This window comes from Notolepis coatsorum (genome assembly GCF_963971535.1).
Source record: "Notolepis coatsorum genome assembly, chromosome: 5".
NCBI lineage: Eukaryota > Metazoa > Chordata > Actinopteri > Aulopiformes > Paralepididae > Notolepis > Notolepis coatsorum.
This window is the reverse complement of record NC_140169.1, coordinates 83081593-83109564: the sequence shown is the minus strand read 5'-3', so window position 1 is coordinate 83109564 and position 27972 is coordinate 83081593. Positions and strand designations below refer to the sequence as shown.

General features: G+C 44.9%; 1 protein-coding gene across 1 annotated transcript; it reads left to right on the top strand.

Annotated features, from left to right (window-relative positions):
• The first annotated feature begins 50 nt into the window (after positions 1-50).
• On the top strand, positions 51-27506 carry eif2b2 (eukaryotic translation initiation factor 2B, subunit 2 beta). The gene is made up of 8 exons (XM_084314445.1): positions 51-329; positions 2219-2339; positions 3395-3546; positions 4844-5007; positions 6111-6206; positions 10594-10731; positions 22994-23060; positions 27087-27506. The coding sequence occupies exons 1-8, from the start codon at positions 158-160 to the stop codon at positions 27242-27244; spliced, it is 1068 nt and encodes a 355-aa protein (XP_084170571.1). The 5' UTR covers positions 51-157; the 3' UTR covers positions 27245-27506.
• Positions 27507-27972: the final 466 nt, after the last annotated feature.

The following is a 27972-nucleotide window of genomic DNA, read 5'->3' as shown; positions in this document are numbered from 1 at the left end:
TATGCCAACCGCAGTAAAAAAAAAAAAAAAAATCAAGAAGAATTAGAACATTTCACTTCCGGGTCATAATTCTGATGCAAACACATCGACGGTTTCTGTTGTTAAGACACTTGTTGTTAGCCTTATAGAAAAACAACAACAACATTTAGTTACTAAAATGCCTGGTGCCGATAAAGAAACAGAACTCACCGAGAGGATTGAGGCCTTTCTAGCCGACTTGAAGCGCGGAGGGAGCGGGACGGGACCTCTCCGAGGGTCGGCAGAGACGGCCCGAGAAACGACAGCCTTGCTCCGCAGAATCACATCCCAGGCGCGATGGAGCAGCGCAGGTCGTTACAGGCTTACAACGCTGCTCGCGGTGTAGTGCTCTCTACATCACAAATGTATCAGTGCTAAATACCTATATGTCCCTATGCCATAAATGTCATGTATGTTGTGTATGTCATAAATGTCAATATGAATTGAAAATGGGGGACCCTGATGTAAACTAGACGAAAGTCTTTCTCTGGTCTGCATCCCCTTAACAATTGTGTATATTGAGCCGTACTGTACCCATGCTGCAATCTGTTAAATAAAGTTTTCATTCATTCATTCATTCATTCACTCTTATCTATCAATCATCATGCCATAAAATATACAAATTTTTACATCTGTCTTTTGACTGACGTTAGTAACCTCTTTGTTAAATTCTCACCTAGCTGACTTTACTCGCTCAAACTAGTTTGAGAGCTAATTGACAGCTGTCAGTCAAACACACGTCAGCCGAGTTATTACACAGTGAGGATGGAAGCAGCCCTCAGCTGCTAGACTGATGAATGAATGAACACTTTATTTATTTAACAGATTAGCAGAATGGGTACAAATACAGTTCGGCTCAACAATTGTTAAGGGGATGCAGACCAGAGAAAGACTTTCGTCTTGTTTACATCAGGGTCCCCCATTTTCAATTCATCATGACATTTATGACATGCATGACATCATGACATTTATGGCATAGGGACATACATGACATACAGGTATATAGTACTATTACATTTGTGACATACGATATCCGAATATACAGTACTGTTACCCAGAGATCCTAACGGAAACGATATACATATGATGGGGAGGAGACTGTACATTAGGAGGGGGCGGGTGGGTGGGAGAGAATATATACAAACGGTGGGGAGAAGATATATACATACAGTGGGGAGGAAACTGTACATTAGGAGGGGGTGGGTGGGAGAGAAATATACATATGATGGGGAGGCGACTGTACATTAGGAGGGGGTGGGTGGGTGGGAGAGAATATATACATACGGTCGGTGGGAAGGAGACTGTCTATTAGGACGGGGTGTGTGTGTGGGGGGGGGTTGGACATTTACGGTGGCCAGTTTCGAATTGCAGCCTCCCGTAGGTGCTCTTCAGATCAATGTGATGTCCATCCAGTCGTTTTTCATTTCAGTATTTTTCACTCACATTTGATCAATTCTGATCATAGTTTTCACTTTCTCCAGCATTGGTATCTCATCTATAGAATTCTGGACAGTCATATTATATCTAACAATAAACATATTAAAAAGATATGCGTCCCTGTCTGAGACAAAATCTCATCAAATGGGAGGCTGTGGCCTAGCTAATGTGTTAGCAATCTGGGGTCCTTGACATGAAAATCTTTTGAGAGCCATTGCTCTAATAGTAATGGGGACCGACAGACCTCCATTCTTCAGACATGATACTAACATATGGTCTTCTTCAGACATGATACTAACATATGGTCTTCTTCAGACATGATACTAACATGTGGTCTTCTTCAGACATGATACTAACATGCAAGTCTTCTTCAGACATGATACTAACATGCAAGTCTTCTTCAGACATGATACTAACATGTGGTCTTCTTCAGACGTGATACTAACATGCAAGTCTTCTTCAGACATGATACTAACATGCAAGTCTTCTTCAGACATGATACTAACATGTGGTCTTCTTCAGACATGATACTAACATGTGGTCTTCTTCAGACATGATACTAACATGCAAGTCTTCTTCAGACATGATACTAACATGTGGTCTTCTTCAGACATGATACTAACATGTAATCTTCAGACATGATACTAACATGTAGTCTTCTTCACAGTCACATGATACTAACAGACAGTCTTCTTAAGACATGCTACTAATATGTAGTCTTCTTCAGACATGATACTATTTACTAACATGTAGTCTTCTTCAGGGGATCTGATGGAGATTGTGCGTAAGGAGGGGCGGAGGATGATGGCTGCCCAGCCCTCAGAGACGAATGTGGGAAATATGGTGAGACGTGTGCTGAAGATCATCAGGGAGGAATATGCCAGGTGAGGCCGCATCTCATTCAGGATTGCTGTCGTTTCCACTGAGACCTCGGCTTCTGTGTGTCTCAGATTAAGTATGAATGAATGAATGAAACGTTTATTTTTGAACATGTAATTCTCCATTTCCTCCAAAAGAAATCACGGTATCTTGTTCCGTCAAACCAAACAATCATAACAACAAATTAAAAAACATTAAAAAAAGGAATTATAAACAAAAGGTCAAGAGCAATGTGTTTGGTTAGCAGACATGTCCAAAAAAGGAGTAGAGGGAAGCTAAGCTTATTGATCCCTACCCCCTTACATTTATATTTGTTCTTCCATTAATTTTACTAGATAGAACATAATTTAGTATTTTACAATATAGAATATACTTTTACTTATATTAAAAAAAAAACTTGATTCACTTGACAGCAGTGAATATAGTACAGCACTACATAACACAATATAGCATAACTTTGTAACATAAGTAATTATGTGTAATGAACAGCTGCATGTGTCTGTAGCACATTTCTACAGCGCTTTTACTGTGATTGTGTTGATTTTTTACTATGGGTGTGTCCCCAATGGGAATCGAACCGCTAACCCTCTGCATGTTTAGTGCTATGATCAAAGCATTAAGCATAATCAATTTGGTTCTCAGCTCTTTTCTTTATGCGTGACCCCTAAAAACACAGGAATGCCCTTTTTTCAACCCCTAACATGGTCAACAGACAGAATGGTAAATTTTGACACCAAAGAAAAAATAAAATGTCCCCTTTTCAGGCTATTTCACTTGATTCATAATTAGGGCTTTAGACTTTAAATGTTCCCTATTCCACGAGGAAAAAAACTTCAAATGTAAATGATTCCACAAGGAAAAAAGCTTAAAATGTTCCTTATTCCACAAGAAAAGCTTAGGGACATGATGATGTATTTGAAAAAAAACGGGGTCCCGACCCTCGGATGGAGAACCACTGTTCTAATCTGACAAACACAACCTCGACCATAAACTAAATCTTATGGTGGTTCTTTGTATTTGGCCGATACAGTGTCTGTGATTCTTGATGTTTTGTCCGCAGGTCTCGCGGCAGCAGCGAGGAGACGGACCAGCAGGAGTCTCTCCACAAGCTGCTGACGTCAGGAGGCCTCAGCGAGGAGAACTTCAGGCAGCACTTCGCTCCCCTGAAAGCCAACGTCATCGAGGCCATCAATGAGCTGCTCACGGAGCTCGGTAAGAAACTGCATGTTGCAAGTACAGCAGCTCGTTAAGATGGCAGTATTGTAAGTCATAGTATTTGATTACAGACGGGTGATTGTAATCAAACCAGTCAACTGTGGCATTGAGCCACATTGTATGGCAACACATGTGATGGGAATACTACTACTACTGTGTCTCATAGCCTTTCTTCACTGTGTCTCATAGCCTTTATTCACTGTCTCAGATCCTTTATTCGTCTCATAGCCTTTATTCACTGTGTCTCAGATCCTTTATTCACTGTGTCTCAGATCCTTTATTCACTGTGTCTCATAGCCTTTATTCACTGTGTCTCATAGCCTTTATTCACGGTGTCTCATAGCCTTTATTCACTGTGTCTCATAGCCTTTATTCACTGTGTCTCATAGCCTTTATTCACTGTGTCTCATAGCCTTTATTCACTGTGTCTCATAGCCTTTATTCACTGTGTCTCATAGCCTTTCTTCACTGTGTCTCATATCCTTTATTTGTCTCATAGCTGTTATTCACTGTGTCTCAGCCTTTATTCACTGTGTCTCATAGCTGTTATTCACTGTGTCTCATAGCTGTTATTCACTTCACTGTGTCTCATAGCCTTTATTCACTGTGTCTCATAGCCTTTATTCACTGTGTCTCATAGCCTTTATTCACTGTGTCTCATAGCCTTTATTCACTGTGTCTCATAGCCATTATTTACCGTGTCTCATAGCTGTTATTTACTGTCTCATTATAGCTGTTGTTCACTGTGTCTCATGGCCTTTATTCACTGTGTCTCATAGCTGTTATTTACAGTGTCTCATAGCCTTTTGATTGATTGATTGAATTGATTGAAAAGTTTATTAACAGATTGCAGAATGGGTACAGTACAGTACAGCTCAATATACATACAATTGTTAAGGGGATGCAGACCAGAGAAAGACTTTCGTCTTGTTTACATCAGGGTCCCCCATTTTCAATTCATCATATGACACACACAACATACAGATAGACAGTACTGCTACATCTATACATTTATGACATACCAGATTTGCAAATACAGTACTGTTTGTGATACAAAAAGTGTCCAGAAAAAGAGTGTATATACATTTGACATAGAAACTGTACATTGGAGGAGGTTGGGTAGGTGGGGTGGGGTGCCCTTTATTCATTTAGTCTCATAGCTGTTATTTACTGTCTCATAGCCGCTAGTATAGAATATTAACAATTTAGTTTAAAACATGTGCTTTTGGAAATGTACCACAATCGTTGATTGTATTTATCTCCTGTTGTTGCCTCTGTTGTTTCCGCGTCCCAGAGGGAACCACAGACAACATCTCCATGCAGGCCCTGGAGCACATCCACTCCAACGAGGTCATCATGACCATCGGCCGCTCCCGCACCGTCGAGGCCTTCCTGAAAGACGCTGCGCGCAAGCGCAAGTTCCACGTCATCGTGGCGGAGTGCGCCCCCTTCTGCCAGGTAACTGCCATAACCACGTCATCGTGGTGGAGTGCGCCCCCTTCTGCCAGGTAACTGCCATAACCATGCCATTGTGGCGTAGTGCGCCCCCTTCTGCCAGGTAACTGCCATAACCACGCCATTTTGGCGTAGTGCGCCCCCTTCTGCCAGGTAACTGCCATAACCACATCATCGTGGCGGAGTGCGCCCCCTTCTGCCAGGTAACTGCCATAACCACGTCATCGTGGCGGAGTGCGCCCCCTTCTGCCAGATAACTGCCATAACCATGCCATCGTGGCGTAGTGCGCCCCCTTCTGCCAGGTAACTGCCATAACCACGCCATTGTGGCGTAGTGCGCCCCCTTCTGCCAGGTAACTGCCATAACCACGTCATCGTGGCGGAGTGCGCCCGCTTCTGCCAGGTAACTGCCATAACCACATCATCGTGGCGGAGTGCGCCCCCTTCTGCCAGGTAACTGCCATAACCATGCCATGGTGGCGTAGTGCGCCCCCTTCTGCCAGGTAACTGCCATAACCACGTCATCGTGGCGTAGTGCGCCCCCTTCTGCCAGGTAACTGCCATAACCACGTCATCGTGGCCTAGTGCGCCCCCTTCTGCCAGGTAACTGCCATAACCACATCATCGTGGCGGAGTGCGCCCCCTTCTGCCAGGTAACTGCCATAACCAGGTCATCGTGGCGGAGTGCGCCCCCTTTTGCCAGGTAACTGCCATAACCATGCCATCGTGGCGTAGTGCGCCCCCTTCTGCCAGGTAACTGCCATAACCACGCCATTGTGGCATAGTGCGCCCCCTTCTGCCAGGTAACTGCCATAACCACGTCATCGTGGCGGAGTGCGCCCCCTTCTGCCAGGTAGCTGCCATCATTTCCGGCCAAACATCCCAAAATAGACTTTTTTTATTCATCAACATCATCACAAAGATGCAGCAGAGGTAGAGTTTAAGCCGAGTGGAACATTAGTACTCTCCCCTGCACCTGCTGATCACAGTAACAAGCCACAGCTTCCATTAATTTAACCCGTTTGATTTGTCTTACCAAGACTATCTAAGAGGACTGGTTGGATGTGTTGTTTGTTTCTCTAACCTCTGCTACCGTTCTTCACCAGGGACATGAAATGGCCACCAGTCTTTCAAAAGCTGGCATTGAGACGACCGTGATCGCAGACGCTGCCATATTTGCTGTGATGTCTCGCGTTAATAAGGTACATTTAACACGTCATACTAGTGTTCTAGTGCTGTGCAATAAAATGGTATGAATCGAGATAGGCTTTGCTACGATAACAATGAAAGCATATTTTTGGATTGTAATATATTACTGTATAATTGGGCTGTGTGTCCATAAACCCCTGGTTTCTGCCGGTTTCAGAAGCAGAAATGAACCCTCAAAGCAACCGTTAATATAGGCTATTACTGTTATATTATCGTATAGCTTACGCTCTGCTCGTAGTGGAACATTATCCCTTTCAATCTAATTCTGAATAACATTTCTCCACATGTACACACACATCCGCCTGGCCACACCCACATCCGCTCCTCTACATAAGTGGGGACGTGGCCATACTAACAGCTCCTTCCCTATTTTCACCACCGACAAGTGTCTGTATACACCACTTGAGTTTAGTGCCGAAATAGTTGTTAGAAAGGAACTACGTGGACATTGTATCTTATTTTTCTCTCTCGCCAAGACATAATGTTTGCACCTTCGGAGGGTTTGGACGCTCACAACGTCACCCTTCACCAGCGCTTCTCCATTGCCGCGTCCTCCGTGCGTCGTGGGGCGTCTCTGGCTCCGCGGTCGTGGCGGTCACATATGCCCGGGCGGCGCCCGGTGGTGAGTTTGCCTCTCCGAAGGGCCGTTGAGCCTCCATCTCCCGTGAGATGGTCTGGTTCCGGCCCTGGTTCCCCCGCCAGTGGACAGTCGGCCGATAGGCCAACAGCTCCTCTGGTGGCTGGGGATTTGCAACGCAGACTCTTCGCCTCTGCTCGCTCTCGTCGTAAGGCGGCGAGCTGCAGGGGCGAACGGCCTGGCTTTGATGTTGTGCTGGAGCTGGACGAGAGTTCTCTTGCCTCGTCTCCATTTCCGATGGAGACTGAGGATCACATGGAGGGGGCGAGAGCTCTCTTGTTCGATGCCCCAGTGGAGACGTATCATTCTCCCCCTCGGGGTGTGGCAGGGAGTGTTGCATCTCCTTGGGGTCCCTTGTTCTCCGGTGTTGGGTTAGAACCTCCGACCCTCAGACAAGATGCCCAGCTATCTACCGCGTCGGATGGTGGCGCCCGTGGCAGCCTCACGTACGCGAGGGACGCGAGTGACGTGGAGGGAGGTACGCAAGGGGAGTTGCTTGCCTTGTTCCCCGAGCTCATGGCGGCAGCCGCTAATGGCGTGGCGTTGCCGCAGCCTCTGCCTGCACCTGTTCCTGGCAACGTCTTCCCGTCAATGGAGGCCTACGTGAAACAGGGACAGGTAATCTCCCGCATCACTGGCCTGGGGGTTGGGTTCTTGACCTTTGACCCTGTGATGTTAGGGGCTGTAACGTTTCTTTTCCCCTTCCCTGTTCGTTCCCTAGTGGCATGTGGGATGCGCGCCTGTGTAGTCGCAGGTCCTTTCTGTGTGAAGGTAAGTCCCATGATCTGCTCACCCTGTGCGTTGAGTTGCTAAACCCTCTTCGCACAGTCGGATCCGATTCCCTCCCGTCCCCCTCTAGGGGGGTCCGGGGGCTCGGGTCCTCCCCGGTTATGATGGTTGTGGGGGGCCTCAGCGGGTACATTTGTCGAGCTTCCGCTCTGCTCAGCTCCTGTGTTCCACTACGAGCAGAGCGTAAGCTATACGATAATATAACATACGGTTATCCTATAACCATAGTTATATGAGTATAGCGAGCGCTCTGCTCGGACTCACTGAGGACCCTGTGGTCTTCGCCTTCGGTGGTGAAAGACTTGGGAAGGAGCTGTTAGTATGGCCACGTCCCCACTTATGTAGAGGAGCAGATGTGGGTGTGGCCAGGCGGATGGGTGTGTACATGTGGAGAAATTGTATTCAGAATTAGATTGAAAGGGATAAGGCATAAAAAAAAAGATTGTTTGGTTGTCAGTTAAGGCCATGAGTAGGTAGGGAATTTATTTAATACATTTTATTTTATTTTATCTCTTCCCATGGATAGGATAAATTTAGGATAGGGAATTTCTTTATTTAATTAAAATGTTCACGACAACATGGATGCATGTACTCTGCCAGCATGTTTAATATCCATAATACTAAAGGTTTGACTTAGATTTTTATGAAACTTTATTGTAAACATTTTAAATTAAATTTTTTTATTTTTTTAAACTCATAAAATAAATTGGGTCGCACCGAAATCGGCAGGGTCGGTCGGCAACCGGAACCAAACCATTATTTTTGTTAGGCCTAAGGTTCCACTACGAGCAGAGCGCTCACTATACTCATATAACTATGGTTATAGGATAACCGTATGTTTTTCAAAACAACATTTCAGTCTTATGCTGCATTCGCTTAGGTCAGAAATTCTGACGCCCTACTTGGAAAAATCGAATAAAACAACGTGTCAGCTCAGAAGTTCCTAGTCGCAAACTCTGGTATAATTTCTCAAATCCCAGTTCAAGCCTCCGTGTCATTTGATGTAGTAGTAGTAGTAGTAGTAGTAGTAGTAGTAGTAGTAGTAGTAGTAGTAGTAGTAGTAGTAGTAGTAGTAGTAGTAGTTTATTTTTTCAGTCATCATCTCACACAATACAATATACACCATCATTTATCAATATTTGATTTTTACAGTGACTGAAAAGGTACAGACTGAAGCATAGTGCTTATATGTGCCTGTCCTATATTCTTACCAAAAAAATACAAAAATGTTGACTCCAAAAACAGTATTCTAAAGAAAAAAAAGCAAGCAAAACAGTATTATTCACCCTTGTAGTTTTCAAAATTAGCTTTACAAAGAAATACAAAAATTTAGATTCCAAAACAGTATTCTAAAAGAAAAAAACAAAACAAAACAGTGTTATTCACATGTTATTCACATTTCAACATGGCCACCCCGCATCCTATAAACATTAATGTTGTTATTAGCCATTTTACATTTGTAAATATATTAGCTATATGTTGTTGTAAACTGTCTTAGTGAGTTGTAGTTCATGCAAGAAAAATTGTAAGAAAGAAATCGGCAAGAAAATTGACATAGCTGAGCATTCGTGTTTTTCAGATGTTCTAGCTGGAAGGCACATAGGCCGGAGATGACGCGTGTTGTGGAATATTTTTAATCAGCCATGACAGTGAACTGTTAGAAATTCAGACGAGTTAAATTGTATAAAAATAGAACATAGTTTAGTTTATTATCTGTTTCTATGGCCACAGAAAGAGTATGATTAGTTTATAATCGGAGACATACAAGCGTCTGATCAGAAAGTGACAGCGAGCTCTGGTCAGCCTTACAATAAATACATAATTGACATGACGTACATAAGATGACCAGGCAGATATGACAAGAAAGGTAAACAAAAATGCCCAAAGATGAGAAAATGAAAACAAAAGATGGGTTTAGGGGCTTTGTTGTGTCTCACACAAGAACTGGAGACATGGCCAAATGTCATATCTCCTGGCCCTTTGGCTGTTTGTTTTAAGAACACTGTTAAGACTGTCGCCCTAGTGTCTGAGCTGTATACTGTATACTAGTCAGGCCACGTGAGCGGATCGGCGCGGCCGAGAAATCCGCTCTTCGCTCTTTAAAGCTTGGTCCGCTCCGCTAATCGCTCATGTTGACCCCGCCCCCAAGTCGCTCTCCGCTCGCTCCCCGCTCACCTTGAATCGAGCGCTCCCCACTCCCCGCGCCAGATCGCTCAGCAGTTTTTTTTTTTTTTTTTGGAGCATGGTGTAAATTAGCTCAAACTACCACAGTCTACACCCCCTGGGCCCCTTAACAATTGTTTGTATTGAGCCGCATTGTAATTGTAGCCATTCTGCAATGTTAAATAACGTTGTTTATCCATTCACTAGTTCTATTAAGCGATGATAGGCTAGCCGAGCCACAATGCTATGGTCGCTGCCATTAACGTTAGCATGTAAGCTAACGTCAACAACAGTGGCGTTGATACTTTTTCTAACTGGAGTGAGTGTGGGCGTCTCTACAGTGACAAAGCCTGAACAGGCTAGCCTATCACAGGTTCACCCTTCTCATTGGTTGAAAATGGCCTTCATGTTTGTACATCGCCATCTGTTGCTTTGGCATTGTACTGCATGTATATATTACATCAGTGTTAAACCACTGTGAGCGGCCTGGAGTGGATTGGAGCGGAGGAGAACTCTCGCTCCGGACGTCGCGCCGACTCATTTTAAAACCCACTCCTCGCTCACGTCAAAACCGGCCGCTCCGCGCCCCGCGCCGCTCACGCTCCGATCCGCTCACATGCACTGATACTAGTTAACTATATTAACCAGTCAAAGCTGTACAGAGATTTAACACAGAGCTATGGACATGATAATATTTTCCAAGACACGCGTTTCCCACTTCCAACTTCCCACCCCGACCATAAAGGAATGCAGCGTTAATATCATCCTGTTTTGACGATTTCTCTCCTCAGGTCATTATCGGGACGCAGACCATTCTGGCAAATGGAGGACTGAGGGCCGTTAATGGGACACACACTCTAGCTCTAGCAGCCAAGCACCACTCAACACCCCTCATCGTGTGCGCTCCCATGTTCAAACTCTCACCGCAGGTAACTTGAGATACTGACCACTATGTCTATAGGTGGTTTCAACTTGACAACAATAATAAACTACAAACCTTACGTTCTCCAACTGACTACGGGTGATTTCCAGCCAGCTCTCACTACAGCCAAGGAATACATTGAACCTCATTCACTAACATTCTCGTAAGTTTCCTCGTAAATAACCTCGTAAGAAGTTCGTAAGAGGAACCCTACGATAGTCCTCCCTGGATTCCTGAACGTGTGGAGAGGTGGTCGTAAGTTGCCAAAATGATCGCAACTGAATGAAGAACGTCACTCATTCTTAAACTGAAAGCGTGTTCTCGTACACCTGAATTTGCATACAGAAATGCCCCGCCAGCTCCTTATAAGGGCATGAAGGACTGTGTGCAAACAGATTCAACAGCTCCTCCGGAAGGGAGAGGCTAAACAACTGGGTTGTGCTGATCCCCGTATTCAACTGGTAGCGCGGAAGCGATTTGCTAAATTAGATTAGATTCCAATGTATTGTCATTATACAGTACAATAAACAAGTACGTTGTTGCTAATAAACTATAGATTTCTAATTAAATATATAGCCTACATGAAAGGAATGGGGTGTGCTGAGAGCAGAATGTAGAGGTGTCCATTCTATTCCACTATAGCTATATCCACGCGATTGAGTTTAGTTATTATTTATGTATTTATTCACCGTCATTTGCAGTGTTCGTGTTGTGCTTATATTTACTTTCGGACATCACGATGCCTCTGCATGACTATAGATGTAAAACATAATTTTTTATTATACAAATATTGTCGTATTTATTATAATTATTTTAATCCGAGGATGTCTGTAGAATCGACGGGAACGCAATCGCCATGATTTTTCCTAAATGAAGTTAAGAACAAGGCGCACACCAGTCTGTCGGACTTACGACTGCCTTTCCGTGCTCGTAAATCCTGCTGTTAGCTACGAGCGAATCCACGAGAAGCAACCGTTCGTGAATGCAAAAATCGTCCCGAAAAGCTTGTAGGTGGAGTTACAATGAAATTTAACTTAACTTTTCTCGTAAGTCCATTGGTGAATGAGGACCATCGATCTTGATATTGGCAATATTATTTGTTTACTTCCAAATAGAAAACGAGTGTTATTTATCTAAACTGTATAATAACATGTTGTGACATTAGCTAAACACAAGCATAAAACTTGGCAGGAAGTCAGCTGTAGCTATAGCTGTTGCCTAGCAACGCACAAAGAATTCCATTCCACTGAAAACCGTCTTTAACACTTTCAGTGCCAACGACGGGAAATCTCGTTAGTTCATGCCAACCGTTGAGTGCCAACGACGAGAAATCTCGTTGTTTAATCGTACATTTTTTATTAGCGATTTCCATTCATATTTCATCAATATAGCCTCACGTTACCAGTGGGGATCTGTCTGAGCTCAAACAGGGAAAATACCGCCCCTTATCGTGTCTCCGGATGGTACTTGTTACAAGAGAATGGGATTGTTTTTTTTTGTATCCACTTTTTCTCCCATTTATTTCTATTTTTCTCCCATCCCAATTTTCATATCGTCCAATTCAACCCTCCCCTGTCTTCGAACGTTGTTTCTTGCCTCCCACATAGCACGAGTCCCCTCCGATACTCGAGGTAACAGCCGTCGCATCTTTTCACCTGCGCGTCTCGATCTTTCAGCGTCGGGGGTCTGGGCTTTGGAGGGGCCCCGCCCCCGTCGCTTCTTGATTCTACTGCGCAGGCGCACCAACCGACCTGTAGGAGTCGCTGTCCACAACGCCCGATCCCCACCCTTCAGTTTCCCTCCCCGTAATACGGCCAATGTGTATTACTGTGGACGACCAGCTAAACTGAAAGCAATGTGGAGAGCGGGGCTCGAACAGGAGGCATCCTGTTCGAGCCTAGTCTCCAGCATTCGTTGCGAGCGCCTTGCCCACTGCGCCACGTAGCCGCCCAGAGAATGGGATTGTTATATAAACCCCCCCCACAATGGTGTGTGTGTTGGTACGGTAGGGTGACCAATTTAATTAAAATTAAAGAAATGTATTATTTAAATGCCTTTATTTCATATTCAACGCAGACGGTAGGCTATATATAGCACATTTAGTTATTAATCTTATTAAACTGTAGATGCTTCACCTAGCACCTGGATGTGTAACTGCACAACAGCACCGCTGCGGGAGGATCTTCTCACTGAGAACACACAGCCTGCGCTTAACTTTTTATTCTTCTTTCCCCTCTTGATTTATTTAACGTGCCCTGGCTGGCTCGGCTCGGCGAGGCTCTCTCTCCACTCTGTAGCCTAGACCAGGGGTTCCCAAACTTTTCAGGCCAGGGCCCAGAAAATAAGGCGTCAGAGAGCCGCGGCCCAATGCACATCGTCGGGCTTTTTATTTATTTTTTTTGCCAGGCGACCGATTTTTTAAGCCAAATATCACTTCAATCCTATTAAGTTAGTTCAAGTTAGTTATTCATTTATATGTGCTATTTATGAGAGGGCTAACTTGTTGCAAAATAATAATGATAATAATCATAGCCTCATTAAAATACTATTGTTGCTTCGGTTGTTTTCAGCGTTTTATGTGCATAATCTGTTATTTAGTTTGAAATGTTCGTTGAAATAAGTAGATTTTTCGTTTTTGTTTATTTATTAAGTTAATATAAAACCATATAGTCACATTTTAGAATACAATAGAATAGCATTTTAGAATACAACTAGAAACACTGTCCTGGCCTGCTTCTAAGTTCAGTGGCCTGACAAAAAAATAAATAAATAAAAAAATAAAAAATAAAAAATTTTTTTTTTTTTTTTTTAATCATCTCGCGGCCCACCCGTGGCTGCTCGCGGCCCACCTTTGGGTCGCGACCCCGACTTTGGGAACCACTGGCCTAGACCAGCTCTACCGGACCCGGTGTCTGTGAGTGATGGGGGCTAGTGGCGGGTGAGGTGGCGAGCTTCTCTCACGGTTTTCTGGACAGCTTCGGTCCCTCGCTGGCGGGGGCAAGGTCCGCGTCTCGCCGGAGTCATGGAGTATTATTTATTAGCAGTTTAAAGACAGCGCAACTGTCTTTCCGGTATATCAAGTATTTGAGCCGTGCTGTTTATTAAAGTCGACGCGTAAAAACGGCAATTGGGGGGTAGAGGTGCGTGTTGACCGGCAGAGGGGTCGGCGGAGAGGCAGCAGGCTTTTGCCCCCAGTGGGATTCAAGCCGTCAACACGGAGCTGCACCAGAGAGCAGTTCAGCACCTTGGACAGCTGTCACTCTGTTACACTATACACGGCTGGCCCCGCAGGGGTAGAGGTGCATGTTTCTTCTGACTCGAGTGACACTCACACACTTAATTGGAGTGAGGCATTAAATTAACAACATTTAAAAAAAAGAATTAAATAATAATAATAATAATAATTTTTTAAAGCAAAAGTTTTTATTGGTGAAGCAAGTTTGTACAATTACAAAGTCAGAATTATTCATTCACCCTTTTTTCCCTTTTTTTTGTATAATCTACCCCACCCATCCCACCCCCAAACCCACCCCACTGATCAACAGGTAGGGGTACATACATAACATGCAACAAGGGAAAAGGTTAAATTACAGACAATAATAACAATTGCTACTTACAATGATACAATTAAATTAAGTTAAATAATACAAAAATAACAAAGACAAATTAAATAATATAATAAAAAAAAAATATATATATATAATAATAATAATAATAATAATAATAATAATAATAATAATAATAATAATAATAATAATAATAATAATAATAATAAACAAAAGGAAAATAGTCTGAGTCAGATATGGTACATTAGTCAATTATAGAGTATCTACATCAGGGGTAGGCAACCCTAGGCACGCGTGCCTGCATAGGCACGCAGGGGCATTTGCATAGGCACAGGGGGCAGCACTAAAAAAATAAATAAAAAATAAATAAAAAAATTATTTAATTTTTTTTTTATTTATTTAATTTTTTTTTTTTGCTTTGAAATATTATAGTGAACTATTTTGCACTGTTGTCGCATTTATCTTGTTGAAATCCTCCCACAGGTTCTTTTTACTTCCACATATTTAATTGAGACCCTTTATTTGTTTATTATTTCAATTTAGCTGGAAATACATTGCTACATCATTCAGTAACATTTGCAGAGCCTTATAACAAAAACATTATTACGGTCACCATTGTGACCAGTGGGATTAATCAACAAATTGTATTATTTATTTTTCTATTTCATTGAACATTGCACATGTTAAAAGCCATTTTTTTACTCAAAATGTGAGTATTACCAAGTCAACTTGTGTTCTTAAAACAATGACAATAAACATAGTTTTATTAGGTTGAAATAATGTGGTTGTGTACTTATTTTTCTGTTAACTTATTATGGATTGAAAACTGAAAACCTTAATGCACAGTAACTGAACTCAATATTTTTAAGTTCTGGTAACTAATAATTTTTTTTTTACAGTGTAGTCTTGCGATCAATCAAAACTTATTTACACGATATACCTCACATTCACCCTCCATTCACATCCTGGTGTTCTCCTGGTGTTCTCCATTAGGCCTGTAGGTGGAGCTATGACAGCACACACACCGATGTCCAAAAATTAATGGGCAAATGTGAGTGAAATGGTCGCACTGTATGCAGCTGTTTGTCTGCATTGCATTCCCCCCCCCCCAACTCAGATTTAGGGTTGATACAACCATCATAATAATATTGTTAATAATAACAATAACAATAATGATGTAATAATGTAAAAATTATCATTAAAAAGACCTGATTATGAGAAGAAAAAAATTACGATGCATGGAATATTGTTGAGGCACACTAGTTACAACTATATTTCAAACAGGCACTCCATGTCAAAAAGGTTGCTGACCCCTGATCTACATAGTTATCTGGTGGTATTACATAGTACTGTTGGGCCTGGTTAGATGGGAGGATCACTCAAAGAAGGAAGACACTCAGTCAGGAGGGAGAACAGATAGGCTGTTAAAGTAAGAAATGAACGGCTGCCACTTCTTAAAGAATTTTTCGTTAACTCCTCTAAGTGCATACTTAATCTTCTCTAGTTTTAGAAACGAGACCATATCTTTTAGCCAGGCGGAGAAGGGGGGAGGTGTAGACAGTTTCCAGGCTAGGAGTATTCTCCGTCTGGCCAAGAGCGTGGCAAAAGCCAACATGTTAGTATCGTTTGGCTTAACACTTTGATCGCCATGGTTAAATTCATAATTTACCATCCATAGCCAGCTCTATTTGTCTATGGAGAAGTTCCCCTTCTTTGCAGGGCTATAACTTTTTAAATTGTATTGCTAAATTGACATTATTATGGCCCATTCAATGTCCTATATCTATTGTTCAGGGTGTAGCAACGTTATACTTTTTCCATTCACATATTCATACTAAAATACGGTCTAAAGTATAAGTATGTTTTTATCGTTTTCTGCAGCTTTCTCCAGAACTTGATTTATAGCCCTAAATGCATTATATTGATGATCAAATACAGTTTGATAGCGATCGGTGCCAGATAAAAAATTTCAACTGCACGTAGTTCTAGAAGTTACTACGTATGATCTGATGTTGACCGGATGGGCGGGGGGTCGTTTATAATTCCGTGGGCAACGTTATATCATTCATCTAGTGTGGGTGATATGATCATTAGAGCAGTTAGTATAGAGGACATTAGAAAATAACGCTGAAACTCACCGTAGCTTCCTTGCGCCGTTGGCAGATGAGCGTGGAACAGAATTTCTTCTATTATGGGATGGAGAAATACCCGATCCATTTCCAGGTTGTATAATAGTATATACGTCCAAATCATGTTGTTTATCGAGTTATTGGCAACAGGTCGCTATGTATTGTGTCGAGCTCGAGTCCCGGGACCTATAGCGAGTGATCGGGCCGAATTGAAATGAGCACCAGCTTCTACATCCTGTTTCTCCCCTGGGCGATCCCCCGATCGGCCACCAGATGGCGCTCTTGAACCGTTAGAGAGTTGAGTGGAGCTCAGCAGTATATCTCAGGTCCCCGGGGGAGAAATATGATTTCGATCACAGATTTTTGAAATATTGATATCAAAGACGTGTTACGGCGTCTTCGGCAGAATGAGCATGGCGGGGAAAGACGAGTTTCGGTGTCTCCGGCGATTAAAGTGTTAATAGGGAGAGGCTCAGCCGGTACGCCGAAAATGGCCAACAGTGGACAGGGCTGTATTGTGGTATCTAGTACTATCGAGAGCACATTGAATATCGAGGACCATAATGGTCTATAATAATAATAATTATGATTGTTTTTATAATGATCTTTGAAATGCGGGACATTGTTCTGTTGCAGCGAGACGCGGGACAAACGTCCCATTATCGGGACTGTCCCGCGAAACGCGGTGAGCGTTTGCGGCGAGCTAAGCTACAAACAAAACATAGCATCACCATGGCAACAGCGATACCACCACCAGAGGAGATGAAGATGAGCGGCGATCTTGCAAGTAACTGGGATAATTTCCGATCGGAATTTGAGGACTACATACTGGCAGCGGGATTGAAGGACAAGGTAAAAGAGGTGCAAGCAGCAACCTTGCGACGCTTGATGGGCAGTGAATGTCGCCATATATACAGACATAATTCAGGACTTACGGCGGATCAGGGGAAGGACGTGGCCGTCATCATTGCTGCTTTAGAGGCATATTTTAAGCCAACAAGGAACATTATTTTTGAAAGATATGTGTTTGGGAAATGCAATCAAGATGAATGGGAACCCATAGATTCATTTATAACAAGGCTGAGGGAGAAGGCTTCTTCTTGTGATTATGGGCAACTCAGAGAGCAGTTGATAAGAGACAAAGTAGTGCTGGGGGTGTGTGATGAGAGTGTGCGCCGTCGTCTACGTCTAGAAAGATCTCACACTGGGATCAGCCATTGAGATATGCCGGGCTGCAGAAATAACTGATATTAGAATAAAGGCAATGACACAGGATAGACATCAGACATCAGCAATGATACCAGAGACCGTACATGCGTCAGATGGCCAGCGGCCACGAGTTCTACCCAGGCAGGAACGCTCTGACAGGCCTCAATATCCACCTAGGCAGGAACGTTCTGACAGGCTTCAATATCCACCTAGGCAGGAACGCTCTGACAGGCTTCAATATCCACCTAGGCAGGAACGGGAACAGTGCCCAGCCTATGGCAAGACCTGCCGCATTTGCGCAAAACTCAATCATTTTGCTGTAGTATGCATGCAGAGAGGCCAGGCCACCCGACAGCTACATACAGCAGACATTGACACTGAATACCTTGAGAATATACACAGTGGGGAGGCAGAGGCTCACATATACACAGCAGAGAGCATAGGGGCAGTTCAGGGAGGTGGAAAAAAATGGTTCGCAAATTTAAAGATTAACGGAGGGTTGCAGAGGTGCCAGTTAGATTCAGGGGCGACCTGTGATGTGATGAGCATAAAAGACATGAGGAGGCTGGGCCCTGGAGCAAGGCTATTGCCCAGTCAAACAAGGTTGGTGCTGTATTCAGGCCAATCAATTCCCTCATTTGGCTTATTCAAAACAGAGTGTGTAGTGAGAGGGAAGACACACAAGCTGACCTTCGAGGTAGTAAGAAGCAGACAGAGACCCCTTTTGTCAGGTGAAACCAGTGAGCGCCTAGGTTTAATGCGCTTCACCATCCCTGAGGAGCTGTTGATGGTAGGACATAGCAGCTCAGTCCCACTAACCAGGCAGCAGCTTGTCGGTACGTACGATGAGGTTTTCAACGCCCCTGTGGAATCAGTCCCAGGTGAAGTTCATTTTGAGTTGGACAGTAATGTAGCCCCAGTGCAAGCTGCTCCACGTAATGTTCCAGTGGCACTTAGGGAGGCAGTGAAGGCACAATTAGATAAATATGAGAAAGATGGCCACTTGGTTTCAGTGTCGGAGCCAACAGAATGGATCAGCAATATGGTGATTGTCAGACGGCCAGAGAAGCTGAGGATATGTATAGACCCAAAGTCATTAAATATGGCTTTAAGGAGATCTCACTACTTAATGCCGACGCTGGAGGATGTCTTTTCAAGCTGACATTTGGGGTGTCTGTGGCCCCAGAGATATACCAGCGAAAGCAGCATGAGCTTTTAGCAGGGCTCAGTGGAGTAGAGCCCATCGCAGACGATATACTGATAGTGGGCTGTGGGGAGACAGAAGAGGAGGCTATACAGGACCATGACACTAAACTGATAGCACTCATGGAGAGGTGCAGAGAGGTTAGGTTGAGGCTAAGTTTAAAGAAATTGCAGTTCAGGCTCAGAGAAGTCAAGTTTCATGGACACATCCTGTCAGCAGAGGGGCTCAGGGCAGACCCAGAGAAGATCAGGGCGGTCCAAGACATGCCACACCCCACGGACGCCAAGGCGGTGCAGCGGTTCATTGGGTTTGTGACATACCTCGCAAGGTTCATGCCCCGCCTCTCTGAGATATGCGAGCCACTGAGGAGGCTGTTGGACAAGGCCGTCCCATGGCACTGGCTTCCCAAACATGGTGCGGCGATCGAGGAGATCAAGCGTCTGATCACAGTGGCCCCGATCCTGAAATATTACGACGTGACCAAGCCGGTCACCATCCAGAGTGATGCAAGTCAGAAAGGACTTGGTTGCTGTCTGTTCCAGGAGGGTCAGACAGTAGGGTGCGCACCGCGGGCACTGACTCAGGTCTGTTCCAGGAGGGTCAGCCAGTAGGGTACGCACCGCGGGCACTGACTCAGGTCTGTTCCAGGAGGGTCAGCCAGTAGGGTACGCACCGCGGGCACTGACTCAGGTCTGTTCCAGGAGGGTCAGCCAGTAGGGTACGCACCGCGGGCACTGACTCAGGTCTGTTCCAGGAGGGTCAGCCAGTAGGGTACGCACTGCGGGCACTGACTCAGGTCTGTTCCAGTAGGGTACGCACCGCGGGCACTGACTCAGGTCTGTTCCAGGAGGGTCAGCCAGTAGGGTACGCACCGCGGGCACTGACTCAGGTCTGTTCCAGGAGGGTCAGCCAGTAGGGTACGCACCGCAGGCACTGACTCAGGTCTGTTCCAGGAGGGTCAGCCAGTAGGGTACGCACCGCGGGCACTGACTCAGGTCTGTTCCAGGAGGGTCAGCCAGTAGGGTACGCACCGCGGGCAGTGACTCAGGTATGTTCCAGGAGGGTCAGCCAGTAGGGTACGCACCGCGGGCAGTGACTCAGGTCTGTTCCAGGAGGGTCAGCCAGTAGGGTACGCACCGCGGGCACTGACTCAGGTCTGTTCCAGGAGGGTCAGCCAGTAGGGTACACACCGCGGGCACTGACTCAGGTCTGTTCCAGGAGGGTCAGCCAGTAGGGTACGCACCGCGGGCACTGACTCAGGTCTGTTCCAGGAGGGTCAGCCAGTAGGGTACGCACTGCGGGCACTGACTCAGGTCTGTTCCAGGAGGGTCAGCCAGTAGGGTACGCACCGCGGGCACTGACTCAGGTCTGTTCCAGGAGGGTCAGCCAGTAGGGTACGCACCGCGGGCACTGACTCAGGTCTGTTCCAGTAGGGTCAGCCAGTAGGGTACACACCGCGGGCACTGACTCAGGTCTGTTCCAGGAGGGTCAGCCAGTAGGGTACGCACCGCGGGCACTGACTCAGGTCTGTTCCAGGAGGGTCAGCCAGTAGGGTACGCACCACGGGCACTGACTCAGGTCTGTTCCAGGAGGGTCAGCCAGTAGGGTACGCACCGCGGGCACTGACTCAGGTCTGTTCCAGGAGGGTCAGCCAGTAGGGTACGCACCGCGGGCACTGACTCAGGTCTGTTCCAGTAGGGTCAGCCAGTAGGGTACGCACCGCGGGCACTGACTCAGGTCTGTTCCAGTAGGGTCAGCCAGTAGGGTACGCACCGCGGGAACTGACTCAGGTCTGTTCCAGTAGGGTCAGCCAGTAGGGTATGCACGTGGGAACTGACTCAGCGAGTCATAGTGCCGAAAACGTTACGGGCAGAAATGTTGAAACGCATACACGCCAGCCATGTAGGAGGAGATGCCTGCTACAGACAGGTCAAAGACACACTGTACTGGCCCAACATGCAGGGTGAAATCAAGGATTACGTGAGCCAGTGTTCAGCGTGTAATGAATATTCTCATGAGCAGCAGCGGGAGACAATGATGTCGCATGCACTCCCAACACGGCCATGGCAGATTGTCAGTATGGATTTGTTCAGACAAGCGGGCAAAGACTTCCTACTCATGGTTGATCATTATTCGGATTTCTGACCTCTCAGCAGACACCACGGTGTTAAGGTGTAAGGCCCAATTTGCACGCCACGGGCAGCCTGACCGGGTGGTAACAGACTGTGGATCTCAGTTCGACTGTGAGAAATTTTGAAAGTTTGCAAAGGAATGGGATTTCGACCATATCATGTCCTCACCCAGGCACCCAAGGTCTAATGGAAAGGCTGAATCGGCGGTGAAGATAGTGAAAAACCTGTGCAAGAAGGCAGCTAGTGCAGGTAACGACCCATGGTTGGCTATCTTGCAGTGGAGGAACACGCCCACAGAGGGCATGCTCAGCAGCCCAGCGCAGAGACTGATGTCCCGGAGGCTGAAGACCCCACTTCCGGTCGCTGACACACTCCTGGGCCCCAGCGTGGTTACGGGGGTTCCTGAGAAGCTGCGGGTTAAGCATCAACCGGCCATGCTGGGTTTTGACAAGTCGGCCAGAGATCTGCCCGAGCTGTGTATCGGCCAGGACATAAGAATGAAGCCCCTGCCTGGAAACAGGACGGGCAAGTGGAGGAGAGGAGTGTGCCTGCAACCGGTGGCCCCCAGATCGTACTTGGTGGATGTCGAGGTGACATTCTACCGGCGGAACCGGGTGGACCTGCGACCAGCGGAGGTGGATGTGACTGGACGCCGCCCGGAGCAACACAGAGTGCAGCACAGCGGCCCACCTGAGGAGCGACACAGCAGTCCGCCCAGCGAAGGGATGGACAGTAACACGGGCAATGACACTATCACCCAGGAAGTCCGACCTGTACCAGCCTGTGGTGGACCCTCCACCAGCGCCAGAGTACAGGACGTCCAGTGGTAGGCTGGTGAGAGTGCCACAAAGACTGGACTTATAGAGACTGGGTAATGGGTATGGTATGGTGGGGGAAAAAAAATTTAAATGCACAGAAAAGATGGTTAGGGTTTTAAATAAGGACGTTTATGGGGTTTCTTGTAATAATAGTAATTTGCACTAAGGGATGCTGTAACTGTTGTTATCTAAAAATAAAAAAGGAGATGTTACAAGAGAATGGGATTGTTATATAAACCCCCCCACAATGGTGTGTGTGTTGGTACGGTCCAGCAGGGACCAGGATGTAAGCTACGCTGTTGTGTTATGGGTTGGGATTCAATACAGGCGCACAGTGGATACGCTCTAGTCTCCTGTCTCGTTATTTAACACAAACAGTACTGCACCCCATTGGATTGGATTGAATGAAACGCATGGGGAAAAAATTGTCCGGATTCCACATTTTACTTGTCAGGCAAGTAACCGGAGACGATCCCAGTCATTGCCCACCATCAGAACAGCGTGGAATATGTCTTTTGACCACCCAGCTTTGGATCAATAAACGCGATCGATATTTGGAATGGCGATCAGGAATTGGAATAATCTTTTTGGAGAACATCTGATCTGAGGTAAGGAATCTATTTGACCAGTATTGGGATAATCAGAGCTGTTTTCACCTATATCTCAGCGTGTCCCCCGACTCCCCCTATGTGTGTATGTGGCTGTGAGTGTGTGTAGCTGATCAGGAAATAAGATAATGGATTTTTCAGCCCGCTTCTATAGTGTGCATAGGTACACATATACTATCGATAATCTATCGTTTATTTGAAAACTATTCATAAATAGGCCGAAAAATGACAACGTGTTTTGTGTATTACAGTAAAGCGCGATTCCTGCAGAATCTATTTTTTTCTGAAAGTTTCAAAAAACGAGCGTTTTTCAAAATGGTATAAAACGGAAATTAACGATTAAAAAAAACAATCCGTTTCGACAATGTTGACTGCAAACAATTCATTGATAAGCGACGGTCGTATTAGACACATAGCCATAATTTTAAGATATAGTTTATGCGTTCACAAATGTGAGAGCTCTGTCATTGAATAGAGCGGTGGCACGTTAATAGGACTGGCACGGCTGGCACGGAAAGTGTTATGGTCGTTCTAGTTTGTTAAGATCTCATAGCTTCATTATCACTGACTGACAATAATGTGCAATGTCTTCTGTGTTCTCAGTTCCCAAATGAAGAAGACACATTCCATAAGTTTGTCTCTCCACACGAGGTGCTTCCATTCACAGAAGGTAATGCGCACACACAAACACACACACACACACACACACACACACACACACACACACACACACACACACACACACACACACACACACACACACAAACACACTCCTACACTGGATTTAAAGCCACTTTCCTACCAATGTTTAGTATAAAGTAGAAATGTGAATGTCCATGTACTGTGTTTGTCCATGTAATGCAATGTCTGTAAAGTGCTTTGAGATACTATATGTAAGACACTATATAAAATAAATGTATTATTATTATTGAATGTCCACTGTTGTAAGTCGAAATTGTGAAATGTGCCTTAACTCATTCAGCACCAGCTATTAGTCTTGGCCTTTTAGCTAACGTGCCAGATTTCCATTACATATTTTCACTGTGCGTCACTATGTTTGGAGAGCTATATCTATATTCTATATTATAGCTATGGGGACAATACTATGGTCATTTGACAGTGACTTTCTTCCGTCCAAGATGATCCAAAAGAGATCATATTTTCATGCATACGTTCGCGCGTTATCCCGTGGTGAATATAAGTATAATTTCAGAGTGATCCGGGATAATTCCAGGGAAGCGAGTAATAGGGTGCAATGTGAATTCTACTATAAGCGTTGGCGTTTCTTGCCTGGACACACTACTATTTCCAAATAAAATGTATATAATAGGTATTATGTTTCATCATGAATGCATGAAAGGGGGGGGGGGGGGGGGGGGGGTTGTTTTTTTATGTTTTGATGGCCAGTAACGGCATTCATGTTTTTTTTGTCACAGCATACAAGGCATACAGTGTAATGCGGGTGGTCATGCCTGCAGCGATTGTGCAATAATACAAGTTATAAGAGTAATAAGACATAACAGGTATAATGTACATAAAGTTTACAAAAAGCATGGTAAAAGACATGCTAAGGTCCTGCGATAGTACAATACAGTGTTAAGCTACGGATGAGGCACTGGGTCTTATGTACACTACTATACAATACTATACAATATACAGTTATACTATATATCCTTATGCTATCTTGCTATATCCATCTATTTACTATACAAGAACCAATCCCGTTCTCTCTTTTTTTTTTGGTGAGCTTTCCATTGTGTAAAGTGACCGTTGCGTGTGAGCGTGTGCAGCATGTGTGTGTGTGTGTGTGTGTGCGTGCTAAAGTGACTGTTAGTGTGTGAGCGTATACAGTATGTGTGTTGTGTGTGTGCTCCTGTGTGCTTGTGTGTGGAGAGTTCAGTGTTCAAGACTCTGATGGCCTGGGGGAAGAAGCTGAGCCGAAGTCTCTCTGTCCTAGTTGCTGGTGTGCGCAGGCGTTTGCCTGACCGCAGCAGCTTTAACAGGCTGTTGTTGGGGTGGTGGGGGTCTATCATTATTCTGCAGGCTCTGGATTTGCACCTCTTGTTATAGAAGTCCTGCAGGGGTGGTAGTGCAATACCCGTAGTACGCTCAGCTGAGCGCACCACTCTGTAGGGCCTTCTTGTCCTGTGCCTGGCTGTTTCCATACCCCAGACAGTGATGTTTCCAGTCAAGATGCTCTCTACAGCTCCGGAGTAGAAGGACTGGAGTATCTTCCCCGATACTCTGAACTTCCTTAACTGTCTCAGGTGGTAGAGGCGCTGCTTCGCCTTTTTTACGACTGAGTCTATGTGTGTTGTCCATGTCAGGTCCTCTGAGATGTGGACCCCCAGGTACTTAAAGCTGCTCACCCTGTCCACTGTAGCCCCGTTTATCTACAGTGGTGTGTGTGTCCAGGGGAGGAAACTAACTTTTTGGCTTACCAGCCAACTGGCGAGTATCTGATTTTTTTTACCAGCCAAACAGATTTTTTACCAGACAAAAAGAATCGCTAATTGTGATAATTACTTCTTTGTATGTCAAGCCGTGTCAATGTTGTGTATGCATCTGGGTAGGCACACTGTGCCTTTAAGACAGCACGGTGGTCTTACGACAGTGCTGTGAAGTACCGTCAAGTGTTGTGGTAACGTCAGTTGGGTTGGTGTGCTGTTGTGCACAGTGCACTGGTTGAGCTAGCCCCTTTCGTGACTGCGATGTGCAAGCCAGGGGCTTTTGAGCATGAAATAAAATGGCTAACCTTACGTCGTAGTCCGGTGCTTTTTTGGAAACATTATAGTCATAACAGATACACCTAGCTGGCTGCTTTGAGCACACGGGGCTAACGTTAGCTAGCAAGCAGCTATAGCTAAAACGCTAACTAGAAGCTAACCACTGTATACAGTTCCAGTAGACTAACATTACACCTCTGTGATTTAAATGTGTCCTTAGTAACTTATACTCAAGGGTTGTACTAGGGTTGGATGCAGTTTCCCGTTGGTCAGTCTGTCTGTTTTCCATCTTCTGCTGTGTTTAACGTTATCTGTTTGCGAGTGCTCCTGATGGCTAGCCTAGTACCGCGGGACTTTTATTATTATATGTCCGCGGGTTGGCCAGTACTGCGAAAACGTTTATTAAACATTATATGTCCGCGGGTGGTCTTGTGCAGTGCTCTCGTGGCACTGTCAACTAAAGCGAACACTCAGAAGACGCGCACCGTTTGCCAGTGCAGTGATTGCAGAAGTTTTATTTTTTTGTATACTCGCCAGCAGGGGAGGAAACTAACTTTCTGGCTTACCAGCCAACTGGCGGGTATCTGATTTTTTTTACCAGCCAAACGTAAAAAATACCAGCATTTGGCCAGTAAAGTGGCCTAATTTCCTCCCCTGTGTGTGTCCCCTGCTGTGTTCTCCTAAAATCCACGATCAGCTCCTTGGATTTACCAATGTTCAGGAGCAGGCTGTTGTCCTGACACCAGCGTGCCAGTACATCAACCTCCTCCCGGTAGGCCTTCTCGTCGTGTTGAACACTACAGAAGCCGATCAGCTGGATGGATATGAAAACATTGTTGGATCAAGCTGAAATTGATGTCAGATTAACTGTGGTTGGTGGTATTCCAAAAAGAATATTCCAATTGTCTGATCGCAATTTCCAGTATTGGTGTCCATCTGGTCCCGGACATAATTTGGCACAATTTATGGATTGAGTGTGCCAGATGCGTTTCGAAGTGGTCGGATGAAGCGACTTACTCTGCTCCGTCTAAATATAGCGGCCGGAGACATTTGAGTGTAACACAGAGTTAGATATAAGGTTTCAAAGGGTGGGCGACACTTCCATCTGGCAGGATGCGGCCGGTATTGCACTTTGGCGATCTCAAAATCCTTTCCTATGGCAACACCAGGTCAGTGGATGAATAATGAATACAAATATTGAATAAAAGAAAAAAATACCAAAACCCGAGATATCGTCCAACGCATGGCGAGTTAACCCGAGATATCTCGGGTCTGGCAATTAAAGAGTTAAGTGTGTTTTGCATGCTTTTATTTGCACATTAGAAGCACGTCAGAGGCTGCGTGCCCTAGTTATGGTGCGTTCTGTCGGTCCTCGTCTACTAACCCACACCGCTTACCCTAGTTATGGTGCGTTCTGTCGGTCCTCGTCAACTCATGAAGTGGTACATTTATCTCACTCCTCAATACGCGTACACGCTCACACACTAGCAGCCACTTTAACATGAGCAAGCACACACTCATGCTGCACACGCCCACACTTATGGCCACTAAGGAAAGGTCACTTTAAGAATAGTATAGTATAACTTGAGATTGTATAAAATAGCATGTACAGAAAGACCCAGTGCCTCATCCGTAGCTAACAGTGTATTGCACTACCACAGGACCTAGCATGTCCTACCATGCTCTGTAAATAACGTATGTACATATACCGATATGCCCTACTCTGTTTACTTGTTTTATTGCACAATGCCGTTCTATTGGATTCTATTATATGTTATTACTATTGTATTATGCACATCGTTGCGGGCAAGACCACCCGCATTTCATTGTATACTCGTATGCTGTGACAAATAAAACTCTTCACTTGACTTGACTTGACTTGATAACCTCTTTTTGCATAAAGAACTTATCCTACCGTGACCCATAATAATCTGTCTCTGGTCGGTGGGGTTGTGTTTAACCTTTTTCAGGTGAGATTCTCTCCAAGGTGAACGTGCACTGTCCCGTGTTCGACTACGTCCCGCCGGAGCTCATCACCCTCTTTATCTCCAACATCGGAGGCAACGCCCCCTCCTACATCTACAGACTGATGAGCGAGCTGTACCACCCAGAGGACCACGAACTCTAACCACCGGATCTACAGACTGATGAGCGAGCTGTGATTGATTGATTGATTGAGAACTTTATTAACAGATTTCAGAATGGGTACAATACAGTACAGCTCAATACACACAATTGTTAAGGGGATGCAGACCAGAGAAAGACTTTCGTCTTGTTTACATCAGGGTCCCCCATTTTCAATTCATCAGGACATATATGACATACATGACATACAGATAGACAGTACACTCAGAGGACCACAAACTCTAACCACCGGACATCAAATAAAAATGTTTATTCACTTATCTTGTGTCTTTTTTTTTTGAACTTGTACCGTGTTTGCTGTAGGCGACAAGTCAAAAACTATATTAAAGGAGCGCTTCGCTGAAAATAAAGGTGATTGTAAACAAGTGAACAAGTCTAGCACAAATTCAAGTGGTTTGGGAGTGAAAAACTCAAACTCCTCTTGAGTGATGCCATCTGGACAACAATTATTCCATGTAGAATTAACCCTTTAAACTCCCCTAGGCCCACCAGTGAGCCTGGCTTTGCTCTCATATACAGCACAGTTTTAAATCGGAATCAGAAAGGTCTTTATTGCCAAGTAGTTTTCACATACAAGGAATTTGCTTTGGTCATTTTCAGTGCGACATTGGCAGACAGACATTAACAGACAGATAATACAATAAAGAGGAGTACGATCAAATGAACTATGAACTAAGTTAAGCACAATAGAATATAATTATGGAATAAAAT

What these genes read in the sequence shown, in the direction of transcription:
- eif2b2 (XM_084314445.1), top strand. Translation starts at nt 158, where the DNA reads ATGCCTGGTGCCGATAAAGAAACAGAACTCACCGAGAGGATTGAGGCC. An exon ending in AGTGCGCCCCCTTCTGCCAG is followed by an intron (nt 5,008 to 6,110) that starts GTAACTGCCATA and finishes GTTCTTCACCAG; the next exon opens with GGACATGAAATGGCCACCAG. An exon ending in TGTTCAAACTCTCACCGCAG is followed by an intron (nt 10,732 to 22,993) that starts GTAACTTGAGAT and finishes CTGTGTTCTCAG; the next exon opens with TTCCCAAATGAAGAAGACAC.